Source organism: Sesamum indicum, linkage group LG12, assembly GCF_026168435.1.
Source record: "Sesamum indicum cultivar Baizhima isolate 11 linkage group LG12, ASM2616843v1, whole genome shotgun sequence".
Taxonomy (NCBI): Eukaryota; Viridiplantae; Streptophyta; class Magnoliopsida; order Lamiales; family Pedaliaceae; genus Sesamum; species Sesamum indicum.
In genome coordinates, this window is record NC_142668.1 from 9,364,015 (window position 1) to 9,391,363 (window position 27,349).

At 34.5% G+C, this 27,349-nt stretch overlaps 3 protein-coding genes across 3 annotated transcripts; 1 reads left to right on the top strand and 2 right to left on the bottom strand.

The window, feature by feature from the left end:
• Nucleotides 1–5,150: 5,150 nt before the first annotated feature.
• On the bottom strand, nucleotides 5,151–10,214 carry LOC105178479 ((S)-coclaurine N-methyltransferase-like). The gene is made up of 8 exons (XM_011101959.3): nucleotides 9,945–10,214; nucleotides 9,605–9,713; nucleotides 7,262–7,486; nucleotides 6,782–6,881; nucleotides 6,566–6,676; nucleotides 6,394–6,477; nucleotides 6,252–6,310; nucleotides 5,151–5,547 (listed from the first exon to the last, which is right to left on the bottom strand). Exons 1-8 carry the CDS (start codon nucleotides 10,153–10,155, stop codon nucleotides 5,355–5,357), a joined length of 1,092 nt encoding a protein of 363 aa, XP_011100261.1. The 5' UTR covers nucleotides 10,156–10,214; the 3' UTR covers nucleotides 5,151–5,354.
• A 2,995-nt stretch (nucleotides 10,215–13,209) lies between these two features.
• On the bottom strand, nucleotides 13,210–14,225 carry LOC105178478 (microtubule-associated protein). The gene has a single exon (XM_011101958.3). The coding sequence runs from the start codon at nucleotides 14,056–14,058 to the stop codon at nucleotides 13,390–13,392; it is 669 nt and encodes a 222-aa protein (XP_011100260.1). The 5' UTR covers nucleotides 14,059–14,225; the 3' UTR covers nucleotides 13,210–13,389.
• Nucleotides 14,226–20,239: 6,014 nt separating this feature from the next.
• On the top strand, nucleotides 20,240–27,257 carry LOC105178477 (DNA-directed RNA polymerase II subunit RPB2). The gene is made up of 25 exons (XM_020699415.2): nucleotides 20,240–20,712; nucleotides 21,639–21,860; nucleotides 21,948–22,238; nucleotides 22,314–22,511; nucleotides 22,589–22,653; nucleotides 22,730–22,816; nucleotides 22,899–23,019; nucleotides 23,098–23,142; nucleotides 23,242–23,379; nucleotides 23,458–23,530; nucleotides 23,629–23,705; nucleotides 23,797–23,904; nucleotides 23,989–24,105; nucleotides 24,243–24,398; nucleotides 24,474–24,578; nucleotides 24,697–24,822; nucleotides 24,920–24,997; nucleotides 25,101–25,196; nucleotides 25,279–25,394; nucleotides 25,487–25,556; nucleotides 25,640–25,693; nucleotides 25,770–25,913; nucleotides 26,026–26,325; nucleotides 26,422–26,844; nucleotides 26,928–27,257. Exons 1-25 carry the CDS (start codon nucleotides 20,416–20,418, stop codon nucleotides 27,045–27,047), a joined length of 3,627 nt encoding a protein of 1,208 aa, XP_020555074.1. The 5' UTR covers nucleotides 20,240–20,415; the 3' UTR covers nucleotides 27,048–27,257.
• Nucleotides 27,258–27,349: the final 92 nt, after the last annotated feature.

The following is a 27,349-nucleotide window of genomic DNA, read 5'->3' on the forward strand; positions in this document are numbered from 1 at the left end:
AAAAGAAAAGACAATAAATGATTATATTACATCGAGCTCCTTCGAAATTTAGTATAATGAATATCCCCTCGTTATATTTTTGGATGGAGGTTTGGAATTATCATTTTTGCCCTTATCGTATTGTTTTTATTTTAAAAAAAATAAAAAATTATAAAAAACTCGAATTAATTGGACGGAAAATTTTAATAAATCATTGAAAAAATACACTTAGTCCATCAAAAAAATCATAAAATATTAGTCCATTCACCACAGAAAATAGATATAAACCTTTCGGAAACTAACGCACTGGATTGATTGTTGGACAACCGTTAAAATTAAAAAAAAAATTAGTTATTTTAAAAATAATAAAGAAGTATTTGTAATTATGTTAAATTTTAGAAGAACTCGTCGTAATTTGTTCTGTTTTAATTGTGGAAAATGAATGGGAAAAGAATAATTTTATTTAAAGAAATTTTAAAAATTGCAAACTTGGGATAAATCATTCCAAAAGTTAATTATGATTAAGGTGATGATTTTCAGTTGTTTAATGATTATTATAATAAAACTCAATACCTTCAAACACTTGATGATTAACATAGAATTTAGAATGATGAACAATCAATTATACCCTATAAAAAAAAATAAAAAATAAAAAATCAAATATCCATGTATGAATCATGGTGTGTTCAAGAGCTTGTGCACGTGACGTGCACGTGGGTAATTCTTGTCCTCTTCAACACGCCAATGAGAATAGTTCTATTGCCCCCACATTTCTCGCAATCATTGTCGGCGGCGTATTAACAAATGATTTAAGTACTGCGCTGTGCTGTGCCCTTGCACATAAATGGAAGGGATAATTACACTTTTTTTTTTTCTTGAGATTTGGTATATTTATATGTAAATTTTTTATAATTTAAAAAATTATATATAGCACTTTTGATATTTATTTTCGACTAACATAAAAAAGTTTCTTATTAGTCAAACCTTATCGAATTTATTGATATTAATAAAAAATAAAAAAAAACTTATATTTAACCCGTATTGACTTATTACTTACTTATTGCAAATCAAATAGATTTTTTTCAGACCAAATTATCATCGTACGTCTTCAGGCATTAATGCATATGAGGAGGTATATTTTAACCGTTATAAGGGTAGTTTAGTTCTAAAAAAATTATTTGACTTGTAATAAGTCAGTAATAAGTCAATCAATGGTAAATATCAATTTTTATTGAGTGTTTTTTTTTTTGTTGTTAATATAAGCAAATTCAATAAATTTTGATTAATGGAGGACTTATTTGTTAGATGAAATCAAATCTCAGAGGTGCTACATGTAATTATCAAACCATAGGGGGCCTACGTGTAATTACACCAAACCTCAAAAGAGGGAGTGCAATTATCCCTAAATGGGATTGAGAGGCAGTTTGGCTAAACATTTTAGTTTTAAAGTATACGTACCAACAAATATAACATTTAATCATGATTAATCGTAATAAATAATCATTGAGTATGATCATGCAATGATCGTCGGTTGTGGTTTTTACGACGGTGGTTAAAATAATTACGGTGGTTTATTCCTATATGACTCTTAGTTGTGGCAGATAATTTTTCATGATGGAAAAATTAATTTTTTACATATATTTTATTCCGCTGCGATTAATATCATAATTTTTAGGCATAACTATTAATATTGTAATTAATAGTAATTATTGTTTCAAAAAATTATTAAATGCTTTGTAATATGTTATAAGAATTTAAACATCTCATGAGATGTTTCAAAAAACTTTTAAACTCATCCAAACACCTTAACAAAGGTCAAGATATTGCTTAGATTTCTTCTATCTATCCTAAGTAGAAACATAGTGACATTTTCAACATCTACAACCAAAAATTTCTTTATTTGGTTATCTGTAAAACAATGTTTCCAAGACATTAAATGCAACTGATCTCAGAGATGGGTAAAAACATAGTAAATATTTGCCTAAATTTATTTTGGAGGTTTTGGTGTGTTTTGAAATATTTTGAAATAGTACCTCATTTATTTTTGGTCAAAATAAGTCTACACTAACTAAAAAAATCATATACATACTCATACATATACAGAAAAGAGACATGATTTGACAATGAACAGTAGTTTTTGTCTCCCACTAAATAACATCAAGCATACCATACTTATTTTATATTATCTCCAAAAATAAATCCAAACATATACACACTATCTCTAACACATACTTATTTATCTTTATTTTTCTCTTTCTATTTCTAAAAAATACACCAAAAATAAGTTAAAAATCCTGCATGATATTTTTAAATAGAAATCATTAGATCAGCCATACTAGGACTAATATGATTTTTTATTAATTCCTTTTTTTTAATATCAGCAAATTCAGTAATTTTGACTAACAAGTGAATTTATTTGATAGACAGAAACAAATATTAAGGGTACTAGATGTAATTTACCAAACCACAGGGAGTATGTATAAGTACACTAAATTTCAGAAGATGATTGTGTAATTATCCCTAATAAATATATTTAGTAATGAAATTAAAATTAAATAAAGGGTAGATTACAACGAGTGCCCATATGAATACTTCCTCATTATTTAAAAATCATCAATACCCCGTAATATTGATAAAATTATGTAACCCTTGGACGATGTCCTGAAAACCCCACTATACCCTTACTATTTTAAAAAAAAATATCACAAAATTAAAAAAATAAAAGAAAAAAAAACTGACAAAGTGAAATTTTCTTCTTACCCTTCTAATCCATAGAAAAATTTGAAAAATCTTGAAAAATAAGTAAAATCATTTCATAACCCATAAGAATATTTTAGCTAATTTATCACAAGAAATAGATAAAAACCTAACGAAATAAGCTAATCTATGAACGGACGTAATCGATTCTGATAATTTTTCGAACAACGAGAAAATCTTAGTAATGCTCGTTGTAATTTATCGTTATATAATTATTATCAGATTTAAAACTTAATAAATTATTTATTTTAAACTTTAATATCTAAAAAGTCCCAAGAAAAGTTGAACAGCCAGGGACTGAATGTGGGCAAAATTTGGATGCTGTTTTCAGACGTGAAATTGAAATGGGCACCGACAGCAAGCAAAGGTAAAATAGTGGGTGTTCCATCAGTTCATTTACCAACCGCTACCATTCTGTACCAGGACGCAAGGAATCAACGCTAAGTGCGACATTAGCTGTTCCCACCTCTATATATATAAGTGTTCATCCTCGAACACGATTTTACGGTAATCAACTATTTCTGGGATGATCATCATTTCCATCAATACTCAAAACGTTACCCTATATGCTTCATTTATTTTAACTCCCATAATTTTAGACTTAGGTCAAGAAATTTGGTCCAAAAATTTAGGGAGTGCTGAAGATAGTTATGAATAAGCGTTTTTCAGTTTTTAATTTGAAAAAAAAAATATAATTATTGCTAATGGCTGCGCAATGATTGTCGGTTTAGTTTTTACGAGCGTGGCTAATATATTTGTCATCACTAGAAAACATGAAAAAAATTATTTTCATAGTGAATAAGTCGAGTATTTTGCATCGAGTTAATTTTATTTTACTGTGATTAATTATAATTAATGATCACGACTTTAATTTACACCCGATAAAATCTTATGCAATAATAATTTTTTAATGTAAAAAACCCGATTTTGGTTTTTCTATAAATAAGTTGAACTTTAGTTTGAATTACTTTACTCATGTTACATGAGTCCTCACTCAAAATCACCATTTTTAATTAGTTTTTTTTTTTAAATTTTACACGTTTATTTATAGAAAATTTGAATGGTTTAACATGCTTGGAATAAATTGCAATTATTTATAGAAAAATTGAATATGAAAAATTAAATATTTATTTTCTAGAAAAAATAATTATATTAGTAAATGACAAGTGCAGACTTTGAGTAAAAATAGTAACTTTTTAAAACATAAGAACAAAATGATCTTTAATTAATAATACTTGTTTAAAAGTGTTTTTTTTTTTTCCGAAACAGTATCCAATTTGACTTTCAAATACTCATCACTTTGTTACAAACACGACCCATTTTTTTATACTATTACAACTTTCAAGTATTTCTACAAAATTACTTGTCTCCGTTGATACAGAATCCATGTATTAATTTGTGGTACACTTATTCAAAATAAAATATTTATGACATTTTATTATCTTATAAAGCATATTTAATAAGTTAATGATAAATTTATAACAAAATGATGATAAAAGAAATATGAATAAAAATTAAAAAAATGACTATTTGGAAGATGATGGGGAAATGAGGAGTTAGATGAAAAATTGAAAACAATAAATTAAATATAAAAAACATACCAAAAAAGAAAGCGACGAGAAAGAGGTGTTCTCCCTTAATATAGAGTATACATACTTAACTAGAGAGTATACTCTATAAAAAAAAAAAAAAAAAAGGAACTAGAGAATATACTCGTATTCTGCATTTGGATGGATAGAATTGAATTTGAAAATAAAAATAAAAATTAAATCAAAATAATTTGACATTCATTAATATTTAATAGGGTAAATTATAATTATCGCCTCTAAAATTTGACACAATTATGAAGTCGGGATATGAATGAATCCCCATCCTCCCTTGACCTCTCCCAACAAGGCAAGATTCCATCTGAATTCTACACTCCCAGATATGAGGAAGCCTATCCTCAGCAACTGCCATCCCGACTCCCTAGTGGGATAAGACTCTTCCCTCGCTAAGGGACTTCTACTATTAATGGCACGTACAACCCCTCCCTCCAAGTGGGAGACCATAATTATTTTATTATTCACATGCACTCACTCATTCACTAACTGTTATTTCATTTTTCTTCGTATCATAGCTCATTATCTTTTTACTACGCTTCTCTTCTCAAAATTTTATTATTTTAAAATCGTGTACTGACTTGATCGTTCGAATACTAACATCATATTTTTATTTCAAGCTTACAAAAGAATTTGGCCCAAAAGACCTTGAATCCGAGAACCTCATCATACTTTTGCATGCATCAAAATTTATGAGCCACCTATCATTTTTGAACTCCAATGATAAATTGTAGTTACATTTACTATGGATGTGAAAGTCCTATAAGAAAATATTAACATCAAACATCAACATACAGCTAAGAAACAACCATAAAAACAAAATAAAACCACATCTTTTATTACATTTCTCGATGTGCAATGTCATATTTTTCACTAGTATTGCTTAGACCAAGAGGACGACATTATTATGAGCAACAATAAAATGTCAAAGTTTGATCAACCAAAAGGGTAAAGTCCTCCCTATACTTACTGCAAATTCTTGAATATATATATATATGTAGACATATTAGGTTTTTGTTATTTCTTTTTGAAAAGGAACTGTGAGACCATCCACTCTTCTCCATTGTTGTACCCAAATAGTTCTGCAGTTGCAATGAAAAATACTCTCCAATAGACCATCCATTTCACCATTGAATCTTTGCCGTATGTGGATTTCATTATTGGCTTTATAGCACTCATGTTCTGGTCCATTCTCCTAAGCCATTCCTGGCTGCAAACACATTTATTCGATATTAATATTAAGTAATTTTCTTTTTTAATAATTTGTAATTTTAGATAATGTTGTCGTTTAATATGTTATTATAGTAAGGTCAAATAAAAGGCTCTATAATTGAATCTCATCGGTACTCGTTTGAAAAAAAAGAATGGTTTCACGTGTGGGATTTGTACGTGAGGGTGGAACGTGGTAAGATATTAATATTAAATTATACATATAACTAGCAATATTAATCATATCGTGACATATTACGTTAAAGGTAAATTACAGCTACCTCCCCTGAGGTTTGGCATAATTATGAATACCTTCTTATTGTTTGGGAGATTATAAATACCCTACTCAAATGGAAAATAATTATGTAGTACCTAGATTGTGGTGTGGAAATTACTACTTTACCCTTGTTAATTTTGTCTTTTAAAAAAATATAAAAAAGACCGAAGGGTGGGTAAAATAAATAATAGGTATATAAGTTTATAATTTATAATTCAAAAGGGCATTTGGCCAGTTTACCAAAAAAATTGGATGGAAACATAATGAAGGCTAACAAAAAGGGCTCATTGGTAGACGTACGTCAAAATTATACGAAAAATATAGGAAATTTTACAAACAATGAATTAAAATATATTTATAATTATATAAAATATGAGAAGATGTGACTGAAGTTTACCCATACATTAATTCATAGCTCACTCTATTACCTTGTCTGTGCATAATGCTTGCCGTTCACAAGCCAATGATTAATTATAGACACATCTTCCTGCACGCAAGACAGCAAGAAACCAACGCTCAGTGAGATACTTAGGGTTCTTGCATGGAACTCCAAAATGCGACGCAACTGACCTGAAAATAAAGCAGCAGGTTTGAGGAGGGCATTGTACCTCCTGTAAAGAAGTGCCTACCCATCCAGTCCTCCTCACTATCAACCTATTTAACAACACAGTATCAATTAATAAACATGTTTTCACTTTTATCACTGTTTCGGGGCATAAATGCCGGTATTGGTAAACACTACCTCAAAGTGGTAAGCAAATGTTTTATGGCAAAAATATTCGACAAATAGAAGACCGTCTGGTTTCATCCACCTCGATATCTTCTTGAGAAGACTATGATAGTTTTTCATATGCTGTTGCAATGAAAACTCGATCATGAACTCGCACTTAACAATTCATATATACCATGCATGAAGGGGCCGCCCTTGTATTAGAATCATGCAAGTGAGTGTTAGTACCTCAAACATTCCAATGGAGAATATCCTATCGAAGGAAGCCTCCATATCGAATTTGCTAATATCCGCAACTATTATCTCCACATTCTTCAGCTCAAGATCTCTGCAAAGGAAGATTATTTTCTTTGATTTCGAGACAAGTTTGATCAAAATTTTCAATGAAATTGAAATGTGCCAGTCATGTGCCGGTGTAAACAAAAGGCGATGTGGCTATGTTTCCACATCAGTAAAGGTAACCAATAAGATCTGTTTTTCGGACTTTCAACTGGCACGTGCCACTTTCCAGTCAATTTTATCTTGAACTTGTGAAATTAAGAAAAGGTTTTATCATTTCACAATTCTAATAAATTGCAGGACTAAAATGCTAATTAGCTACAATGAGATGACCGAAACTGCAATTAAACTCATGATTTGTAACATAAATTTGGCAATAATAATCAGCAGATAAAGCGAGGAAAAAAAGCACTTATATGTGCAAAATACCGGCACTGCTCCTCAATATGTGCTTTTTGAGTTGTTGAATTGCAAATCCCCATAATTTGGGAATTGGGATACTTCTCCGCTAAGTATAGAGAAAAAGCTCCCCATCCGCAACCAATGTCAAGAACATAATGACCATCTTTCATCTGTGATCTCTTACAGTACAACTCTAGCATTGCTTTCTCGGCATCTTCTAAGGTGCTGCACTTGTCTGGAAAGAAGCAACAACTGCAAAATCCCGTTTCGATTAGGGTAAATTATATAAACATTCCTGAAGATGTTAGACCTATTCACACAAATACCTCCTTATAATTTGCAAAATTACAGATACAGCCCTTTAAAGGTAGTCAATGTAATACATGACCTCAAGAAGTATTTGTATAAAATTTTGAAACTAAATAGGGGTGTACTTGTAATTAGAGTTACAACTTCAAGATGTGTACTTGTAGTTTTACAAAACATAGGGAGCGTCTGTGTAATTAAATGCGGACACCCTCTATTTGTTTACATGGAATTTACACTTTTTTACCAAACTGTCAATTTTGATATGATCCCTAATTTCAATAAATATACCTTTACTATCGATTTTTTTGGTATGTTTATAGTTCAAATTGGCGTCTCAATCTCTTTTCAGGTTGGTTGATTTCATTCAAGTACAAAATGGCTGGTTCACTATCTATATTTCACTTCAAAATGGTTCGAACCTTAGTTTTTAATGGTCAACTAACAGAGAAGATCAAAAGTGAACATTTTAAGAATGTTGGAGTATCAAAATTGATGAGGCTGGTAATGAAATACAAAGCTAATTTAGTTATATAGTTTGGGGACTAAAAGTGAAACTTTCTCGGAGTTAAGCCTTGATAAATAATATAAATATATTGTACGCTCATATGTAACACATTCAAGAAAATATAAAGTGTATGCTTCAAACGAAAAAAATGTAATTTTAGTTCTATAAGTTAGGGGGTCGATAATGTTGGTCTTATTCAAATTTAAATTCGCAACTGTCCTGTAATTTTTTAAATTATGGCAATTTTAGCTCTTTTCAACCAATTTGGCCAAAAAATTCCATATGATCAGTCGTGTCAGCACCTAAATTTGGCTTTCTGGTGATTTGATGACATGACAGTCCAAGTTGTAATTTTTTTATTGCAATTTTGGTCCTGTATCTTTAAGAGGTTGGCAATTTTGGTCCTCTAACTTTAGATGTAGCAATTTAGTCCTTTAACTTTCAAAATAATAGCAATAATGGTCCTTAGACGCAATTAATGACCATTTTGCCCTTTTATGATAGAAGCTCAATAGTCATATCACATGTTTTTAATCATACCCAACATGCCTTCAGAATAAAATTAAGTCTCATTAAGCTCCATACCTTGGTTTTGTCTTGCCACCATGTATTTAAAACTCTTGGTTTTACGAACTTCTTCCCAAACTACCACCACAAATAGTACACATGTACTTGGTTCCTTCAGTGACAAACAATACCAAATGTGGTGAGACGTGTACAATCCATAGAGATTTTAGTAGAACATCAGCAAGGAGAAATCTCGTCCACCTTTTGGTCCAAAAGTTCTATTTTCATAAGTATATGCATTAACCTATGTCTATAGTCTAGAACTGTCTTTTGAATCTCTCTTAGATCTTGAGACAGTTTTGAAGTATCCGGCTACATCATAACATTTAAGGATGGTAGTGTTTCATAAGTTTACAAAATCAATTTTTTCTTACTGGTATTCTACCCGAATTTTCTGTATATTGTAGATGTCTCACCACTTTTATTCCTGAAGCAGCAAGTACGTACCTGCAAACCATCTGTTGTGATAGTATGATTAGAAGAAGTCAATAAAATTGAGGGCTTCCAACCAGTGGTAAGGTGATCAAACCACAGTATGAAGTTTATGAAGGCTTAATTTTATTTGGAACGCATATTTGGCCTGATTAGAGCATGTGACAAAACTATTGAACTTTATCATAAAAGGTCAAAATGGTCACTAATTCTGAAAGACCAAAATTGCTACTGTTTTGAAAGATAGAGGACCAAAATTGCTATATCCAAAATTAGAGGATCAAATTACCAACTTCTCACAGATACAGGACCAAAATTACAATTAAAACTTACAACTTTGATTGCCACATTATCAATTTCACGGGAACTCACATGACTGATGATTTGAAATTTTCCGACTGAATCAGACTAAAATTACTATATTTTTAAAATTATAGAACTAAATTATAAATTTTAATTTTAACAGAACCAAAATTGCTAGGCTCTTCACCCTACACACTAAAATTGCATTTTTCCCTGGTTCAAACAACAAGTTCTGGAATGGCCGAAGATCTTGCCTATATTTCAAATGCTTTCCAAGGACAAGCTTGAAGAAAGCTGTGGGAACTTCATAGTGCTGAGACTTTGGCTTTTCTGTGTCGATTGCTATCGCCATTTCTCTCAAAGCTGCATCAAGAGAGCTATCAATATATGTTATATCTTTTATTACCATTTTTTTATAAATCTAATATTAACTTATTACTTTTTATATACTTATGAAATAATAAAACTTTTAAAAATATTTTACTTTAAAAAATTACACATACATGTAGAACGTGTAACGAATTACTAGTGAAATTTAGATGAACAAGTTGAGAGTAAACAATCGTACACAACATACACAGTTGAGAAACGTACAATGCACAAAGTGGAGGAGGTTGGAGAGACGGATATCGGCCAAGGGTCTGTATGCGGACCGGAGGCGACTAGCAAGCAAGAGCCGAGTGATGCAGCGTACGACCGCATCAGGCAGTAAGTTGCAGTCGAGCAACGCAAGCATAAGACGCGCGAGAACGTCGTAGAGCACCTGCACAAAGGAATCCGCAATGCGGCCGTCAGTCGACGCCATTACTAGACCTCTAATTACGAAGGATTCTGCGGTTGTATAATCTGTTGGGGGACGTGAGTTGTTTTTATTTCGATCGCCTTGTCGTAGGGACGGTTGAGGCCGGCGCAAGATTTAAGTCCTTGTTTGATTATCGTTTGTAGGTGTGGTACAAAGTCAAATTTGCAACATTTTTGTACTAATTAAAGATCTTTTCCATCTATCCTTGTACGACACTATAATGTCGAATATTATATCTATTATTCTTGATATTTGCTTTTGCTTAATAAAATAAGTTCTTTCGTTAGTCAAAATTTACTAAATTTGATGATATTAACAAGAAATCGAGTAAAATCCATATTTATCCCGATTGGCTTGTTACTAGTTTATTGAATGTCAATTAAGTTTTTTTATGATCAAATTACCCTTATAAACCTTTATATATCAATAAATGTGAGGAAATATATCTTCATCATTATAAGGGTAATTTAATCACAAAAAGAGCCTGCAATAAGTTAGTGATAAGTCTTTACATAACGGACGGACCTATTTATTATACGGAAGCAAAAATTCAACGGTACTAGATATAATTTTTCAAATACATAGGGTGTACATATAATTACACCAAACATCAGAGAAAAGGAGTTTAATTATCCCATTATTATTATTATTTTACTAAATAATATATTTTTAAGTTTTAATTTATATATTTATATATAACTTAGTCTTGTATACTAAATACAAAAATATATTTTTTTTCATCCCTTAAGTTATCCAATATTAATTTTAGTCTTGTAAGTATGCACTCATCAACTTAAGTCATTCAATTTACAAAAATGATTAAATATGGTGCTATTTAAAATTTTTAATTGAAATTCCGACAATTTTCATCAGAATTTTCCACATGCTCGCCAAAAACTAATAGGCCCGTCAATGGATAAGATTTTTATCCTACCCATGCCCAAAACCCTGAAAAGACTAAAAAATATTATTCTATATCTAAACCCTATCCAATTTATTAAACCCAACTTAAGATCATGGGTCTCAAGACCCATGACCCGACCAAGACCCATTTTTTTGGTAAAGTCAGGTCTGGAGCCATTTTTTTTTTTTAAATCGTACTAATTAAATTAATTTTTTCCATAATTTATCAATAAATTTAGAATTATTGAGACCAATTTACAAATAACTCTTTTTGATAGAATTTTTTAAATATTATATAAAATAATTTTATGAAAATATCAAATCTACATACTTAATGACGATCAAATTCAATATTATAAAACTTTAAAATTTAATTTTATGACTTCAAATTTTCAAACAAACAATATTGTCTATTAAGATATTGAAAAATAAACCCAACATGATAATAATAGTTATATAATTAGTTATTTATTATTTAAAAATATAGAAGGTTAAAGAATTATACAATAAATAATGTTATGGTATCTTAAATTTTTTAGGTTTGTTCGCTTAAACGTACATCACATGGGTGTTCAATTCGGTTAATCGAATTGAAAATTCAACTAACTAAAATTTTAGCATACCGAAAGCCAAATGAAAATGCTTGATATGATTCGATAAAAATCAGACTTATTTTGGTTCGATTCAGTTTTTGTAAAGAACTAATAAAAAATTATATAAAAAAATATAATGTTAATTCGTTGTTATAAATTATTAATAATTATAATATTTAAGTATGTAAAAAGTATAAAAATATTATTTTTTTTGTTATAAATACTTATATTAAGATAATTAATATTTATATATTATTTTTTATTATATTTGTATATATTTATAATACAATATATTTATATTTTTTTTAAACATTTAGTACCCGATTTGGTTTTGTTACTCGGCATAAAAACTTAAAATCAAAACAAATAATCAAAATCTAAAAAGAAAAAACCAAAATCAGACCGAAATTTTGATTTAGTCGATTTTCGAATGGTTAATCAAAAATTGCACACTCCTTGTAGGTTGATTGATAAATAATAATCTAATTAAACTGAGAGAAAAATAAACATATTTTTTGGGTCCAAATTGGTAATAGACCCATGAATATTGATGGGTAGAGACCCAATCCAAACTCAATTTATATTTTTTAATGGATTTGGATCTGGGCCTGGGTTTAAAAATATTCATTGGGCCTGGATATGAATCCTTGAATTACATTATAGATTTGGATAGGGTCTTAACTACCCATTGACACCCCTAGTTACTACATGACTGACATTACGTATGACCTAACAGCGCTCGTGTAAAACTCCAAATTACTTAGTCCATTTTAAGAAAAAAGAAAGAAAACATAGGGACATCTTGGCAATTTTGTCTGTTAATTTAAAATATCTTAATAGAGCAATCAGTAATTTAGATTGACTGGCAAGATTCATTTCAACAAGCTACAACTCCCAAAAGATAACTCCAAATCAGATTCGGACGTTATCATTGTATAGCTAACATTAAGGGGTGTCAATTAATAAGCAAATTGCTCATAAGCATATACAGAATCTTGAAGTATTAATAATTTTTTAAACAACAAAAAATATTTAAAATTATATCATACATTAGGATAACTCAACCTAATTTACCCTAACAACAACTTATATGTAATGTGCAGGTACAAAGTGTAATACAACAACAAATTAGAAGACCCAAAACATATAATCACTGCTCGTAAATGAGATCCACGCGAGTCAAATATAAGTTGAGTAAATTACAATTATTACATTGTGTTACTTTTATGAAAATTCTTCCTCCTTTTATAAAATTGCGACTACAACATTAGATGTATCTGAAAAACTCAAGCCGGGCTTAATTCGGTTAAATTTAAATTAATCATATAATAAATATAATACATTTATTGTGTGATTAATTTATAGTTCGTAAAAAATTAGGGGTAATAAAAAAAATAAAAATCGCCCGAACAAAATTCAATCGAAACGTTTTTTAGGTACATCAAATGCCTATTTTCTGGCGTCGCAAGATCACTGCCTGAACCCACCAAGTCAGAGCAATTGATTGTACTGTTTACCTAAATGAACCAACCTCAAGATGTTATCACCATTTGGCCCAGGAAACAGAGAACAGTAAGAAGCTTCAATTCACATTTTTATGTCTCATTTCTTGATCAAGAAAACTACAAAACAAGTACCTAGCTAGAGCAACACAAATCCCAGATCCAGAAAACAAAGACAAAAATTGAAGGGAAAAAATTAATCTACAGATGCTTTGGGTCAGACAAATCATCAAACACCTTTAAGTAGATGCTCCAAGCTTCGACAACCTCGGCGAACTTCGTATTCCAGCAGCACTCACAATGGAAGCACCTATCTTCCTTCCTCCCTTGACTAATTTCCTCTTCCCTGTCGTGATTTTCCCCTCTTCAACACCCACATTCCCGTCATTCTTCTTGCCCCTCGTTCTAGCCGACACAGACCCACCACTTTTCATCCCGGATTCCTTCGCCACCCTCTCAAAATCATCACCCAGTTTCCTCACGGGTCCCCTCTTCCGGGGCTCCTCCTCCAGTTCATCTACCAACCCAACAACCCGCCTCCTCTTAATCGCCACCGGAGCCGGCGGCGGAGACGGGGTATTGCTAATTCTACTGCCGTTCTTCTCCGCATCAGGGCGAGAAGCAATTGAAACCTTCGCGTATTTCTGTTGCTTCGGAGACTTCTTAAACGCGCTCTCCCGCTGCGCCCGGAGCTTCTCGACTTTGCCCTCGATGCGGCCCTGGAGGCGGTGGCGCTTGAAGCTGAGGCCTCCCATCGACCAGTGAGCCTCCTGAGCCCACGCCATGAGCGGATCCATGACGGGGAGTGGTGGGTCCACCCTCTCATCATTTAGCTTCACATCGGTGTAGAACCGTGGCCGTGGCAGGCTGCTGCCATAGAACTTCCCGGGACCCAAGGCCACAACCATGGCGGCGGCGGCTGAAGAGTGTGAATTAGTGTGTGTGATTGTGATTATAGATCTGGCTGAGTGTGTGCGAATGCTTGGATCCAAGCGCCTGCTGATATTTGTAGCGGGGTGGTTGGGGCTATGGCGGGAAACTTGGCGCCACACAAAGAATCATATACCGCGCGCTCAAGCTTTCAGTTTCGAACCAAAATGTACAATCATCTTTTCAAAGAGTTCAGTCAAAACTAGAAGAAATGTGCTAAGTTTTTATATTTTTTTCTTGTTATTTTTCCTCATCTGCTTATAACCAAATTAAATTTTCTGGTTTAAGTTTTGGTTTCTATAAGTTTCATTAAAGTTTTTAAGAATATTTAGAAGTATGGAAATTTATTAGAAATAATTAAAAATTTTAAGGGTCAAATTACACTTACACCCGTTCTAAAGTTACGAAATTATATTAAAATTTAATGATTACATCCAGTCTCTTTTCGTTAAGATATGAACAAATAATATTGATGTTGACAAAAGAAAATAAATAAATTCTAAATTCACCCCTCATTTGATGTTCGTATGTAATAATTTGTACTTATATGAAAAAAAATATAATGATATTAGCCTCACTCTATATTATATTTATCACTTTATAAGTATAAAAATATGTATGGAAATGTTGAAATAAAAAAAATATTGAATATATATGTAAGCTTTTTTGCTTACGTCAATATTTGTTGCCACCCTAACGGAAGAGAGTCAAGTGTAAACGAGAAATTCTAGGAGGTGTGTAAGTGTAATTTTAAACTTTTTTTGAGAAAAGTATAATTTTACATTTTTATGGGGTCTAAGTGTAATCAACTCAAAATTTTAAGACAATTTTAAAGTATAGAAGTTTATTAAAAATAAATTAAAAATTTTACAAATGTGGATCTTTTTAATCAACACAATTGTGTCAATGAAACTTAGCATAGTTGGTGAAATTGAGATCACATGACTAAAATATTTGAAGTTCTGAGTCTCACCAATTTGTTGGCATTGGTCTACTTTATAAATAGTTGTCGGTCTACTGTGTTTACAATAGTAATTATTAATTAATTATACCTATTTGACATTAATAATTGGTGTAGATTAATTGTTAATTATTGAAACTTATAATGTAATTGTAATTGATTCATTTAGAAAATTAAAAAAAGAATTCAACACAACCATGCATCTTTTAAGCTAAAGCTCCATCTATGATGTTGGTATAATGAATTTATTAAATGGTATAATTAAAATTTCTTAGGCAAAAGCTCAAAAATAATAAAAATAACCATGATTTCTTACTAAAAGAATTGACTGAATTATATTTAAACTTCATAAAATAAACTTCGTGGAATAGTTACAAAATGAAGAATAACACTTTCAATTCACTTATTTGCCCTATTTTATCTTTTGGCATTCAATTTACTACTTTCACCTCCAAGTGGATAGAGGGCTACATTTTTTGCTCATATGATTTGCACAATTTGTGGGAACACAGAACTAAGTCCTGAGAACTATGGAAGCTACCAACACCTCCTCGGATATCTCCTTTGGGAGGAGTCCCTCTCCCGCTGGATTACCTCCAGCGGATTATTTCTACCTACGTTCTAGGCCTAGCTTCAGCTGCCCTACCAGTATCATTACCTAATGCTCATGTTAATGCGCAGGAAGCCTTGCGATAGGAAGTCCTCTCTAGGAGAAGGCAGGAGCACTCGCCCCCACAAGAAGGTGCCCCTAGCCACTGGATAACACACATTGATAAACTTCAACAGGAACCGTTAGACCTGCAGTGGCATGTCTTTAGGGTACCCTTGGGAGCACTAGGACACCCCCCTCACTGAATAATTCTTGACCACAAACTTCACTCAAGGAGAATCTCTTGTATTTCAATTTAGTAACCTTGGAGGCCTATTTTACTATCTCTTATGTGCTAACATGTGCTTTCTTATAGGGATTGCAGGTAGATACTTCTCCAAGCTTCTAGTCGAAATTCCTCTTTTACGGAGCAACATAAGCCCTTTTCCATGGAGACATCAACCTCTTCCTTCGAGCAAGCACTTAGGTCCTTTTTGGGGAAGGCACATAAACTTTATTCTATGCAACCACAAAAAACCCTGTCTTTCATACAAACACATAAGCCCTGCTTCGAGTAGACACCTTATCGCTTCTTCAGCGAGGCCCTGAACTCATGTTCCAAATAGGCACCCTCAAATAAGTCCTCTTATGAGGAAGCACATAAATCTTGCTCTATGCAAGCACAAAAGTCATATTCATAATAGACAAATCTCTATTGTTAACATTTTTTATGCAAAAAAATAAAGTTACATCTAGTAACACAAAAGGCACCTGATAAGCCTTCCTCTGTGGAAGCACACAAACTTTGCTCCAAGTAGGCACCTCCAAAAAATCCCTACTCCATACAGCCACAAAGTAAGCTCCTTTTTCTCTAAGCATATTTATGTTAATAACATTCCTTTGCAGGAATATGGCCTAAAAAAAAAAAAGGCTCCCTTTTCAGGCTAGTCTCTTGCCTCTAAGACACATACTCTAATAAATGTCGAAATATCCACTTATTAGGGGGGAGGGGGCTGAATGATGCCTATAAAAATGGGGTGGCCTAGAGAGGCCAAAACGGTCCAAAAATAATAAAGGAATGTGTCCTCCAAAAGGTCCAATTCGGGTAAGAGCACAAAATGCACCCAAAAAGCTTAACTAGGTATAGCTCCTAGAGATTCCGATAAGCGCTACCAGAAAATAAATTGGCCAAAAGAAGTCCGACCAACAAAAATTCGAGAAAGTCTCGATCCAAGAAGGGCTCACAAACCCACAAGGAAGTTTAAGAACTAAAAATCCCCCAGCCAAAGTCAAACCCACGAGGAAGCTTAAGAACTAAAAATCCCCCAGCCAAAGTCAAACCCACAAGGAAGCTTAAGAACTAAAAATTCCCCAGCCAAAGTCAAAGCTCATCTCACATGGCGTCCACGGTAACCTAGGTAGCATCTTCGTAAGATTTTTGGAGGCACACCTCATAGAATCGGATAAAGACCAGCAACCCCATTAGAGACACATTGCGCCTTCAGAGAGAAGTCACTTATAAATTCTAAAATCTTGGATTCCAGCTCGGAGAAGGCGTCTCCTTAACCACCTTTTCAAAAGATAACTTCATCTATAACGAACTCCAACTGTCCCCAGAGAATCGCGGTCTCCAACCGCCAAAAGATAACCCTCCACCAAATTCATGTAAGATCCTCCAAACTCTCCACCGAATCTTAGGGAAATTCAACATCATCTAACAACTTTGAGTCATGCTCAAACCAAATTCGTGCTCTTTTCCAACCAACTTATGATTGTCTATAAATAAGAGAAGCTCTCTCAACGAAAAAAGACATGTTTTTTACACTTTGAGCCTGCATATTTTTCACTCTAAGTGGATAGAGCAGTATATTTTTTGCTCATTGACTGGCACTATCTGTGGGAACATAGAACTAAGACATGAGAATGGTGGCAGCTACCAACACCTCCTCGGATATCTCCTCTGGGAGGATGGTTCTCCTCCCGCTGGATGACCTTTAAGCGAATTATTACTACTTCCATTCAGGGTCTAGCTTTAGTGATCCCACCATTATCATTGCCTAATTCTAATGATTGTACTACCCAAACTTATAATGTGCAGGTTGTGATAGGATGACCCCTCTAGGAGAAGGCAAGAACACCTGTCCCCACAAGAAGGTGCCCCCAGGCACTGGAGAGCGCACATTGATAAGCTTCACCAAGAACTATTAGATATGCAGTGGCGTGTTTTCAGGATCCCCTTGGGAGCATGAGCACACCTCCCTCAGCGAATAAATCTTGACACACAAGATTCCCTCAAGGAGTTCTCTTGTATTTTAACTCGGCGACCTTGGAAGCCTATTTTACTACCTCCGGTGTACTAACAGGTACCTTTTTATAGAGATTTCAGGATAGATCCTTCTTAGAGCCTCTAGTCAAAATCCCTCCTTTGTGGAGACACATAAACCATCTTCGATGGAGGCATCTATTCCACCCTTCGAGTAGGCACTTAGGTCCTTCTTTAAGAGGCGCATAAGCTTTGTTCTATACAGGCACAAAAATGCGCCTTGTCTTCTACACAGGCACAATAAAGCCCTATTTTCTATACAGGCACATAAACCTACTCTAAGTAGACACCTTATTGCTCCTCCGACAAGGCCTTTAACTCCTGTAAGTCATCTTTTGAGGAGGCACATAAATTTTGCTCCATGCAAGCATGAAAGTCTTTTTCATAATATGGAAATCTTTATTGTTAACGTTCTCTTATACAAAAATAAAGCCCTTACACCGAGTAAGCACAAAAGACACTCAATAAGCCATCTTTCCTAGAGGCACACAGACCTTGCTTCGAACAAGCACCTTTAGAAAAACCTTGCTTCATGCAGGCTCAAAGTAAGCTCCTCTTTCTTTATGCATGTTTATGCTACTAAAATTTCTTTGCAGGAATGTGGAAAAAAAATGGCTTCCTCTTCGAGCGAGTCTCTTGCCTCTAAGACACCTACTCTAATAAGTGCCGAAATATTCACTTAGGGGAGGCTGAATGATGTCTATAAAAATGGGGTGGCTCAAAGAAGCCTAAGCAGTCTGAAAAGAATAAAGGGAAGCAAGGCCCTTGGTGTCCCCTAGAAGGCCCAGTTCGAGTAATGGCCCAAAATGCTCCCAAGAAGCCAATTCAAGTAAAGCCCCTAGGATTCCAATAGGCGCCACTAAAAAATAAATTGGCCAAAGAAGTCTGATCGACCCAAATTCGTGAGAGCCCCGATCCAAGAAGGTTTCACATACTCACAAGGAAACTTAGGAACTTGAATCTCCCTGTCAAATTAAAGCTCTTCTCACATGGCGTCCACAAATAACCTAGGTGGCATTTAAAAGAATCGATATGGTCCGAGACTTGGCAAGAACGCAATGAAAGTATGAAACAAGCATATTTAAATTCTAAATCGAAAGGAAACTAGTCCCTTAATTCCGGACGTTCAACATTCAACAAGCACAATACAAGCTTAAAATAAAATAAGTGACTATTGTAACAAAGAGTAAGAAAAATATAATCACGAAATTTTACTTTTTCAATTTGAAGATTCTTCAAACTCTTCTCCTTCAACGGTGTGCTTAAGCAAAGATTAATAAGATTTTCTCTATATCAAACACACACTACACCACAAGGTGGTCACCAAAAATTGCTAGAGAGAAGGTGTATATAATATAAGAGACTTGATTATATTATATAGTGTAAGGACAATTTTATTTACAAAATTAGTTAAAAGGAATAATTATTACAGTTATTAGTGTAAGGAGGTAAATAAGACATTTAATGTAATTGAAGGGCTAAACTCCATTCAACCCTTTTGTAAAAATGGTATTATTATATTTTGACATACTCTAAAGGAGCTTAGGGTAATTTATGCAAACTAGTAAAATTGAATTTGAGAAGGGGGTTGAATGCAATTTACTCTCTCTAATATTTTAAGAATAAGTAACACAATATCTGTAAAAAAAGTTAACAAATTAAATTTCATGTATTTTGAAAAATAAAGTAAATTGCCTCACTAACAATGCTTTAGATAAGGGTTGCTTTATTTTTCCAAATACAATGGATAATTTGATAAATTTTATTCATATGGTCCTCTTTTTTAGCAAATGATTTCCTGCGCTTCAAAAAATGATGCAGCTTACTCCCCTAACAACGCTCACTATAAAAAAATTGAGTTTTCGCCATGCAATAAATTACCACGGCTTAAAAATCATAATAAATCACTACTATTAATCACAGTTAAACAAAATCAAAACAAAAATTTAAAATTTTTCAATGTAATCAATATTCAGCATGATTTTAGCCATAGCCAAAATAAAGTATTTTGATCATATTTGTAAAAACAATAGCTAATGTCTGTTGTGAAGCCATGATTAATTTATGTTAGCCATAATTTTTTTTATTGTAGTAATTAATCATAGAAAAAAATTATATTTTTTTCTAGTAGTTATAGATAGAGGTAAGTTTCTTTATTTTCTCAAACAAGGGCGATAATTTGTTAATTTTTATTTGCTAATCCTTTGGAAAAGAGTACGAGAAGCATGCAGGAAAAACACCTATGCGCTTACGCTGCTGAACTCATTCAAACCAGGATATCTCGGGCATTTCGGCATCAATTTGTTACGATTTCATTACCACTCCACTTCTAAAAATTCATTTTCGCAAAAGTAATTTGAGTTCCTTTTTTCTCAACTCTCAAAGAAAACACATAAGGGGGGAAATCGAAAGATTACCAAGAAAAGGTTTCAGATTGATTCAGTCGTCTTTCTTGAGTTGAAATGTACAGCGGTGGATACCAGCATACAGACCCGAACCCATATGAGGACCCGACGAACGACGTGGTGGTGGAAGTGGATGAGGAGGAAGAGGAGGATGAATCGGCAGAGATATCACAGGAGGATGCATGGACTGTGATCAGCTCCTACTTCGAGGAGAAGGGTTTGGTTCGACAGCAGTTGGATTCTTTCGACGAGTTCATACAGAACACAATGCAGGAGATTGTGGATGAGTCCGCCAACATCGAGATCCGCCCTGAGGCCCAGCATAATCCGGGTCGGAGCTCCGAGTTTGTTGAGGTTCCCCACTGTCTTCCCCTCCTTTGCTGTTTGGATCAGTTCCAAACTCGAATATGAATTTTCTGTGTCGCAAAGAATTTACAAAGAAAGAGTAAATTTTGCGTAGTTGTTGGAGTTACTGACCCTTAATTATGTGATTTCGGTCGAGTCAAATACATTATTACTCAAATTTGTTTGAATTATTGTCGAGTTTGAAGTGTTTGAATTTGGTTTGTTTATTGATATAATTGAGCTGAAACCAATTGTAATTGGATTAATACGAGTGGAGTTTGAATAATTTGATATTTTTAAGTATATTTTATTATTTTTACACTGATCGAGCTCGAAAGTTTACAATTTTAGTCCAAATTTGGTATGTTAAGTTTAACAAATCAAGTTAAAACAAGCTTTTATCATTTGGGTTCAATTGAATATCGAATAATTTGATTTATTTTTCAACGTTACTTAGGGAAAGCAATTTTGTTCAATTTGAACCAATTACAGGAAAAATAAATTGTTTTTGAATTAGGAAACACATTAGTGAACTTCTAGCAATAAATTTTCTAGTTAAGAGTAAGTTGGCATTGGAAAATTGGTTGAGAATTTCCAATATTATGAGTTTCATGTGAGGAGATAGAGAGTGTTGTGTGTTTGTTCTAAGCCAGTGGCTGGCATTTCCACTCAGACAAGGCATTGGGGATGAAATTACACAAGAAGTAGATTTTATAACATTTATGTTTGAATTGTTTATAGGATAGTTTCTGTTATAGAATGAAACTTTATTTGCATCTTTGGAACAGGATAGTATTGTAGTATTGTTTGTATGTTGAAGGATATCTATTTCGATTTTGACATAATCCCAGATGTGAAACGAGTCTTGTGACGGTTTAAGTGGAACAAACGAATACAGATTAGTTGCTCAACCATTAGCTTCTGCTGTTTTTCAGACAATCTACCGGATCAGCTTTGGTCAGATATACCTGAGTAAACCTATGATGACAGAGTCTGATGGAGAGACGAATACATTGTATCCGAAAGCTGCAAGGCTGAGGAACTTGACCTACTCTTCACCGTTATATGTGGATGTGACAAAGCGAGTCGTAAAGAAAGGGTTTGACTGTGAACAGGTCACGGAGACACAAGAGTTCACCAAAGTTTTCATAGGAAAGGTACGTGCAGTTGTCGAGTCTGAACCAATAGAGGGTCATTAATGAACTGGGATTTGGCATCCTGATTATATCTTGCTGTATCTTTAGGTTCCAATTATGCTCCGTTCGAGCTACTGTAGTTTGTATCATCTATCTGAAAAGGACTTAACCGAGATGGGGGAGTGCCCTTATGATCAAGGTGGATACTTCATAATAAACGGGAGCGAGAAAGTCCTGATTGCTCAGGAGAAGATGAGCACCAATCATGTTTATGTGTTTAAGAAGCGCCAGCCTAACAAATATGCTTATGTAGCAGAAGTTAGGTCTATAGCTGAGTCCCAAAACAAAGCACCCAGCGGCATGTTTGTGAGGATGCTTTCCAGACCTGGTGCAAAAGGGGTAACTCAAATTTCTCTTGTTTTCTTAATCTTGATCTTCTCTCTTTGAATGCAAATTTCTATATTGGATATGCAGGGATCCTCGGGGCAATACATCCGTGCTACACTCCCATACATTAGGACGGAAATTCCTATCATTATTGTCTTCCGTGCACTTGGTTTTGTGGCGGATAAAGATATTTTGGAACATATCTGCTATGATTTCAATGATACACAGATGATGGAGTTGCTCCGGCCTTCCTTGGAAGAGGCATTTGTGATACAAAATCAGCAGGTACTTACTTCTGTATGATTTTCATTAAGTTCACAGCACCTAGTCCGATGCTGAAATTTTGAAGCATGTTTGTGTAGGTTGCGCTTGATTACATCGGTAAGAGAGGATCTACTGTGGGGGTTACAAGAGACAAAAGAATTAAGTGAGGATGAAATTGAGTTGCCGTATGATATAGTGCTAAATTCTGCTGTTGAACGGATTGTGTTTATCTTTAACAGGTATGCGAAAGAAATCCTCCAAAGGGAGATGCTTCCACATGTTGGTACTGAGGAATACTGCGAGACTAAGAAAGCTTATTATTTTGGGTTAGTTTTGGTACCCAAAGTTGCTTCCATTGATATATATGCTCCATTGCTGCCAGGAACAACATAGTTTTGGTTTTGGCAGATATGTCATTAATAGGCTATTACTTTGTGCGCTTGGACGAAGGCCAGAAGATGATCGGGATCACTACGCAAACAAGAGGCTCGACCTTGCTGGTCCCTTATTAGGGGGTTTATTTCGAATGGTCTCAAAATAATGTTTTGGATATTATGGAAAAATGTTGAAGGAAATTCATGTCATAATTCTCTTTTGTTTGGTGCAGTTATTCAGAAAATTAACCAGGGATGTGAGATCCTATGTTCAAAAGGTTTCACTATTTTGAAGGCATATTTTAGTTACTCATTTTACTTGTAACATCTAAGGTTCCAGTAATACAAAGTCAAGCATTTGTTTGTGAAAAAACCAGTGTGTTGATAATGGGAAGGATGTAAATTTGCAATTTGCAATCAAAGCAAAAACGATGACAAGCGGACTCAAATATTCTCTTGCTACCGGGAACTGGGGGCAAGCCAATGCAGCTGGAACTAGAGCAGGAGTTTCTCAGGTTAAATGTTGTTATTTCTGTATTGTTAATTTCACTATCTTCTTGTCACGTATATACTCATTTTTGTTGTATAACCAGGTGCTTAATAGGTTGACGTATGCCTCAACACTTTCCCATCTAAGGAGATTAAACTCACCTATTGGCCGTGAGGGTTAGGCTTCTTTAAACTTCGAGTCTTGTTTTCTTTTCTCTTTCATTTCGACTTTTTCCCATCATCTGTTTCCTGAAATCCCACTCTTATGTGACTAGGTAAATTGGCTAAACCGAGACAATTGCACAATTCCCATTGGGGAATGATGTGTCCTGCAGAAACACCTGAAGGACAAGTACTATTATCATGATCTGTAACTCCAATTCCAAGATGAATTTGTGGATTACTGAATCTATGTTTTGATGTTAATATTGGTTTAATATCAGGCATGTGGGCTGGTCAAGAACCTTGCACTTATGGTGTACATAACAGTAGGATCAGCAGCAAACCCCATTTTAGAGTTTTTGGATGAGTGGAGTACAGAGAATTTTGAGGTGAAAATATTTCTAGTGTTGCTCAGCTGCAGTAAATTAGCATAACCCCTCCGCGATTAAGCTTATTAACTTTTTATTTGAAAGGAAATATCACCAGCAGTGATTCCTCAAGCTACAAAAATATTTGTAAATGGTAGCTGGATTGGCATTCACCGTAACCCAGAGCTGTTGGTGAGGACTCTCAGACAGCTGAGGCGACAGGTCTAGCATCCTTCGATGATTACAGTCTGGTTATCCTCGCTTGAGATTTTCGTTTCAGTAATCAAATTTATTGGATTTTCTAAATATATCTTATCTATCGATGAATGAAAGTTTGAGTGCTAGTGTATTCCTTACAGGTTGATGTGAACACAGAAGTTGGCATTATCCGTGATATACGTCTTAAAGAGCTTCGACTATATACAGATTATGGTCGCTGCAGTCGCCCCTTATTCATTGTTGATAAACAAACGTTGCTAATAAAGAAGAAGGATATTCTTGCCCTGCAGCAACGAGTATGCATGACAGAATATGAACTTTTTCAGTGCTGTGTTTTGCTTTACACAATTACTCATGTTGGTCCTTTGCAGGAAACCCCTGAGGAATACGGTTGGCATGATCTTGTCAGGAAAGGATTTATCGAGTATGTCGACACAGAAGAAGAGGAGACCACAATGATATCAATGACGATCAACGTAATTACCCCATATACTGTCTTTCCTTCATGTATTTAGCCAAACAAATCATTTTTGTTTAATGAAGTGCAGGACTGCACTGTTTGACTTTGTGGTCTGATTTATGTCGACTCATTAGGACCTTCACAATTCAAGGCGTAATCCAGACGATGCTTACTCTGAAACATACACTCATTGTGAAATCCATCCATCACTGATATTGGGGGTTTGCGCTTCAATCATACCATTTCCTGATCACAACCAGGTCCATTTGCTCTGATTTTCGTTTTGTTTTGTTTTTTTCTGTTATTTCTATAAGCTTAATAGACGAACATAAGGTTTCCTTTGTCAATGTGATGCAGTCTCCTCGTAACACTTATCAGTCGGCAATGGGAAAGCAAGCAATGGGAATATATGTTACTAATTACCAACTACGAATGGTGAGCAATTTTTATACTTGCGTTCCCATTCAAGATAGTTCAGTGTTTCCATCTCTGATCACTTGACCATGTATATCTGGCTTGTACTTCTATTTCCAAACAGGATACATTAGCCTATGTACTTTACTATCCTCAGAAGCCCCTTGTCACTACTCGGGCAATGGAGCATTTGCATTTTCGACAGCTTCCAGCTGGAATAGTGAGAACTTCGTCCAGAACCTCTCCTTAATTTGCTTGCTTTCATAATCAAGATATCTTATTTTCTCACGTCTTGATACAAGAATGCCATTGTTTCCATTGCCTGCTATTCTGGATACAACCAAGAAGATTCCGTGATCATGAACCAATCTTCAATTGACCGTGGATTCTTTCGGTCCTTATTCTTCCGTTCATATCGGTAATTTATTTTGTACTTCTTGCCGCTTCAGTTCACTGAGATCATCTCCATCGGATTCTAACTTCTGTTTGGTCCTTTCCTATCTTTTGCAGGGACGAGGAGAAAAAGATGGGAACGCTAGTTAAAGAGGATTTTGGTCGTCCTAATAGGGACACCACTCTGGTTAGTTTGTCCTCAAATTTCATTGTGTCTGTTTTCCGCTAGTCTCCCTACAGAAAGGGTAAAATCTGCAGTATCGTTTGTAGGGAATGCGACATGGATCTTATGACAAATTAGACGATGATGGCTTTGCACCTCCTGTGAGTATGACTGACTATTTTTTTCTCATTCTAAATACACGAAGGTCAACGAGGACTTCACAACTCAGTTTATCAGGGTACAAGAGTCTCTGGTGACGATGTTATTATTGGGAAGACAACACCAATTTCTCAGGAGGAAGCTCAAGGAAAATCTACGAGATTCACGAACAAGGATCACAGCACTAGTTTACGCCATAGTGAAAGCGGAATTGTAGATCAGGTAGATATTTCACATGTCAGCTTAAATTAGTTTTCTTATGGAGCTAATCTTATGATAGTTTTCTTCATTTCATTCTTTCGTCTAGTTGTTTACCTGTTGCTCGTCGTATTAGGTTCTGTTGACAACAAATGCTGATGGATTGAGATTTGTAAAAATTCGGATGCGATCAGTTCGAATACCTCAAATTGGAGACAAATTTAGCAGCAGACATGGGCAAAAGGGAACAATTGGAATGACTTACACACAGGAAGATATGCCATGGACAATTGAAGGCATTACTCCGGATATAATCGTTAACCCCCACGCCATTCCTTCTCGCATGACAATCGGTCAGCTTATTGAATGCATCATGGGAAAGGTGGCTGCACACATGGGCAAGGAAGGAGATGCTACACCTTTCACTGATGTTACCGTAAGTAATTTATCCAATGATGAGTCGACTTTCCAGTTTACTACCGATAATATAAGCAATGACTGCTTGTAGGTTTAACAATGTGTGTATGCTCAGGTGGACAATATCAGCAAAGCTCTTCATAAATGTGGTTATCAAATGCGTGGCTTCGAGACAATGTACAATGGCCACACGGGCCGTCAGCTCACGGCTATGATATTTCTTGGACCGACCTATTACCAGAGGCTGAAGCACATGGTGGATGATAAGATCCACTCTCGGGGTCGAGGTCCGGTGCAAATCCTGACTAGACAGCCTGCGGAAGGAAGATCTCGAGATGGCGGTCTAAGGTTTGGGGAGATGGAGCGTGATTGCATGATTGCTCATGGAGCTGCTCACTTCCTGAAAGAGAGGTTGTTTGATCAGAGTGATGCATATAGGGTTCATGTATGTGAGAACTGCGGCTTGATTGCAATTGCTAATCTGAAGAAGCATTGCTTTGAGTGTAGAGGTTGCAAGAACAAAACGGACATCGTTCAGGTGGGAAGACGTCTCTTACCCCATTGTATATAATTTCCTGCTAATAATTCTACTGTAATATTGACTTGCTTTGCCTTGAACAGATAAACATTCCTTACGCCTGCAAGCTTCTAATTCAAGAACTGATGGCTATGGCCATCTCCCCAAGGCTGCTCACAAAGGATATTCAAACATCAAAGGAACAAAAGAAGAAAGGTGGATAATGCATCTGTTTGCTCTTATGGTAAGGTTCTCGATAAAGCAATTTGTTAGTCCGTGGTCCAAAATTGAGAAAACTAAAACATTTAGTTCTACGGGATTTATGGGACTAAACATGTATTTCACCCAATATTGGCATCACAAGAATATTACTAAATGATCAACTTCCATGTTTCTGAATCCTTGTAAAGTAATATGATTGTCAACAACCCTCAGTTTTCATTTAGCATCATGGACTTCAGTCTTATAATTGTAACTGTTTTCAGTCCACATGTGCCTCAAACAAACGAGACATTCAAATATAACT

Excerpts from the sequence above, each read along its gene's own strand:
- LOC105178479 (XM_011101959.3), bottom strand. The coding sequence starts at position 10,155 with ATGGCGTCGACTGACGGCCGCATTGCGGATTCCTTTGTGCAGGTGCTC. Across the intron at positions 6,677-6,781 it reads TCTCCATTGGAATGTTTGAG|CATATGAAAAACTATCATAG; the intron begins GTACTAACACTC and ends TCATTGCAACAG. Across the intron at positions 6,478-6,565 it reads CATTTGCTTACCACTTTGAG|GTTGATAGTGAGGAGGACTG; the intron begins GTAGTGTTTACC and ends GTTGTTAAATAG.
- LOC105178478 (XM_011101958.3), bottom strand. The coding sequence starts at position 14,058 with ATGGTTGTGGCCTTGGGTCCCGGGAAGTTCTATGGCAGCAGCCTGCCA.
- LOC105178477 (XM_020699415.2), top strand. The coding sequence starts at position 20,416 with ATGTACAGCGGTGGATACCAGCATACAGACCCGAACCCATATGAGGAC. Across the intron at positions 22,817-22,898 it reads AAGAAAGCTTATTATTTTGG|ATATGTCATTAATAGGCTAT; the intron begins GTTAGTTTTGGT and ends TGGTTTTGGCAG. Across the intron at positions 23,020-23,097 it reads TAGGGGGTTTATTTCGAATG|TTATTCAGAAAATTAACCAG; the intron begins GTCTCAAAATAA and ends TGTTTGGTGCAG.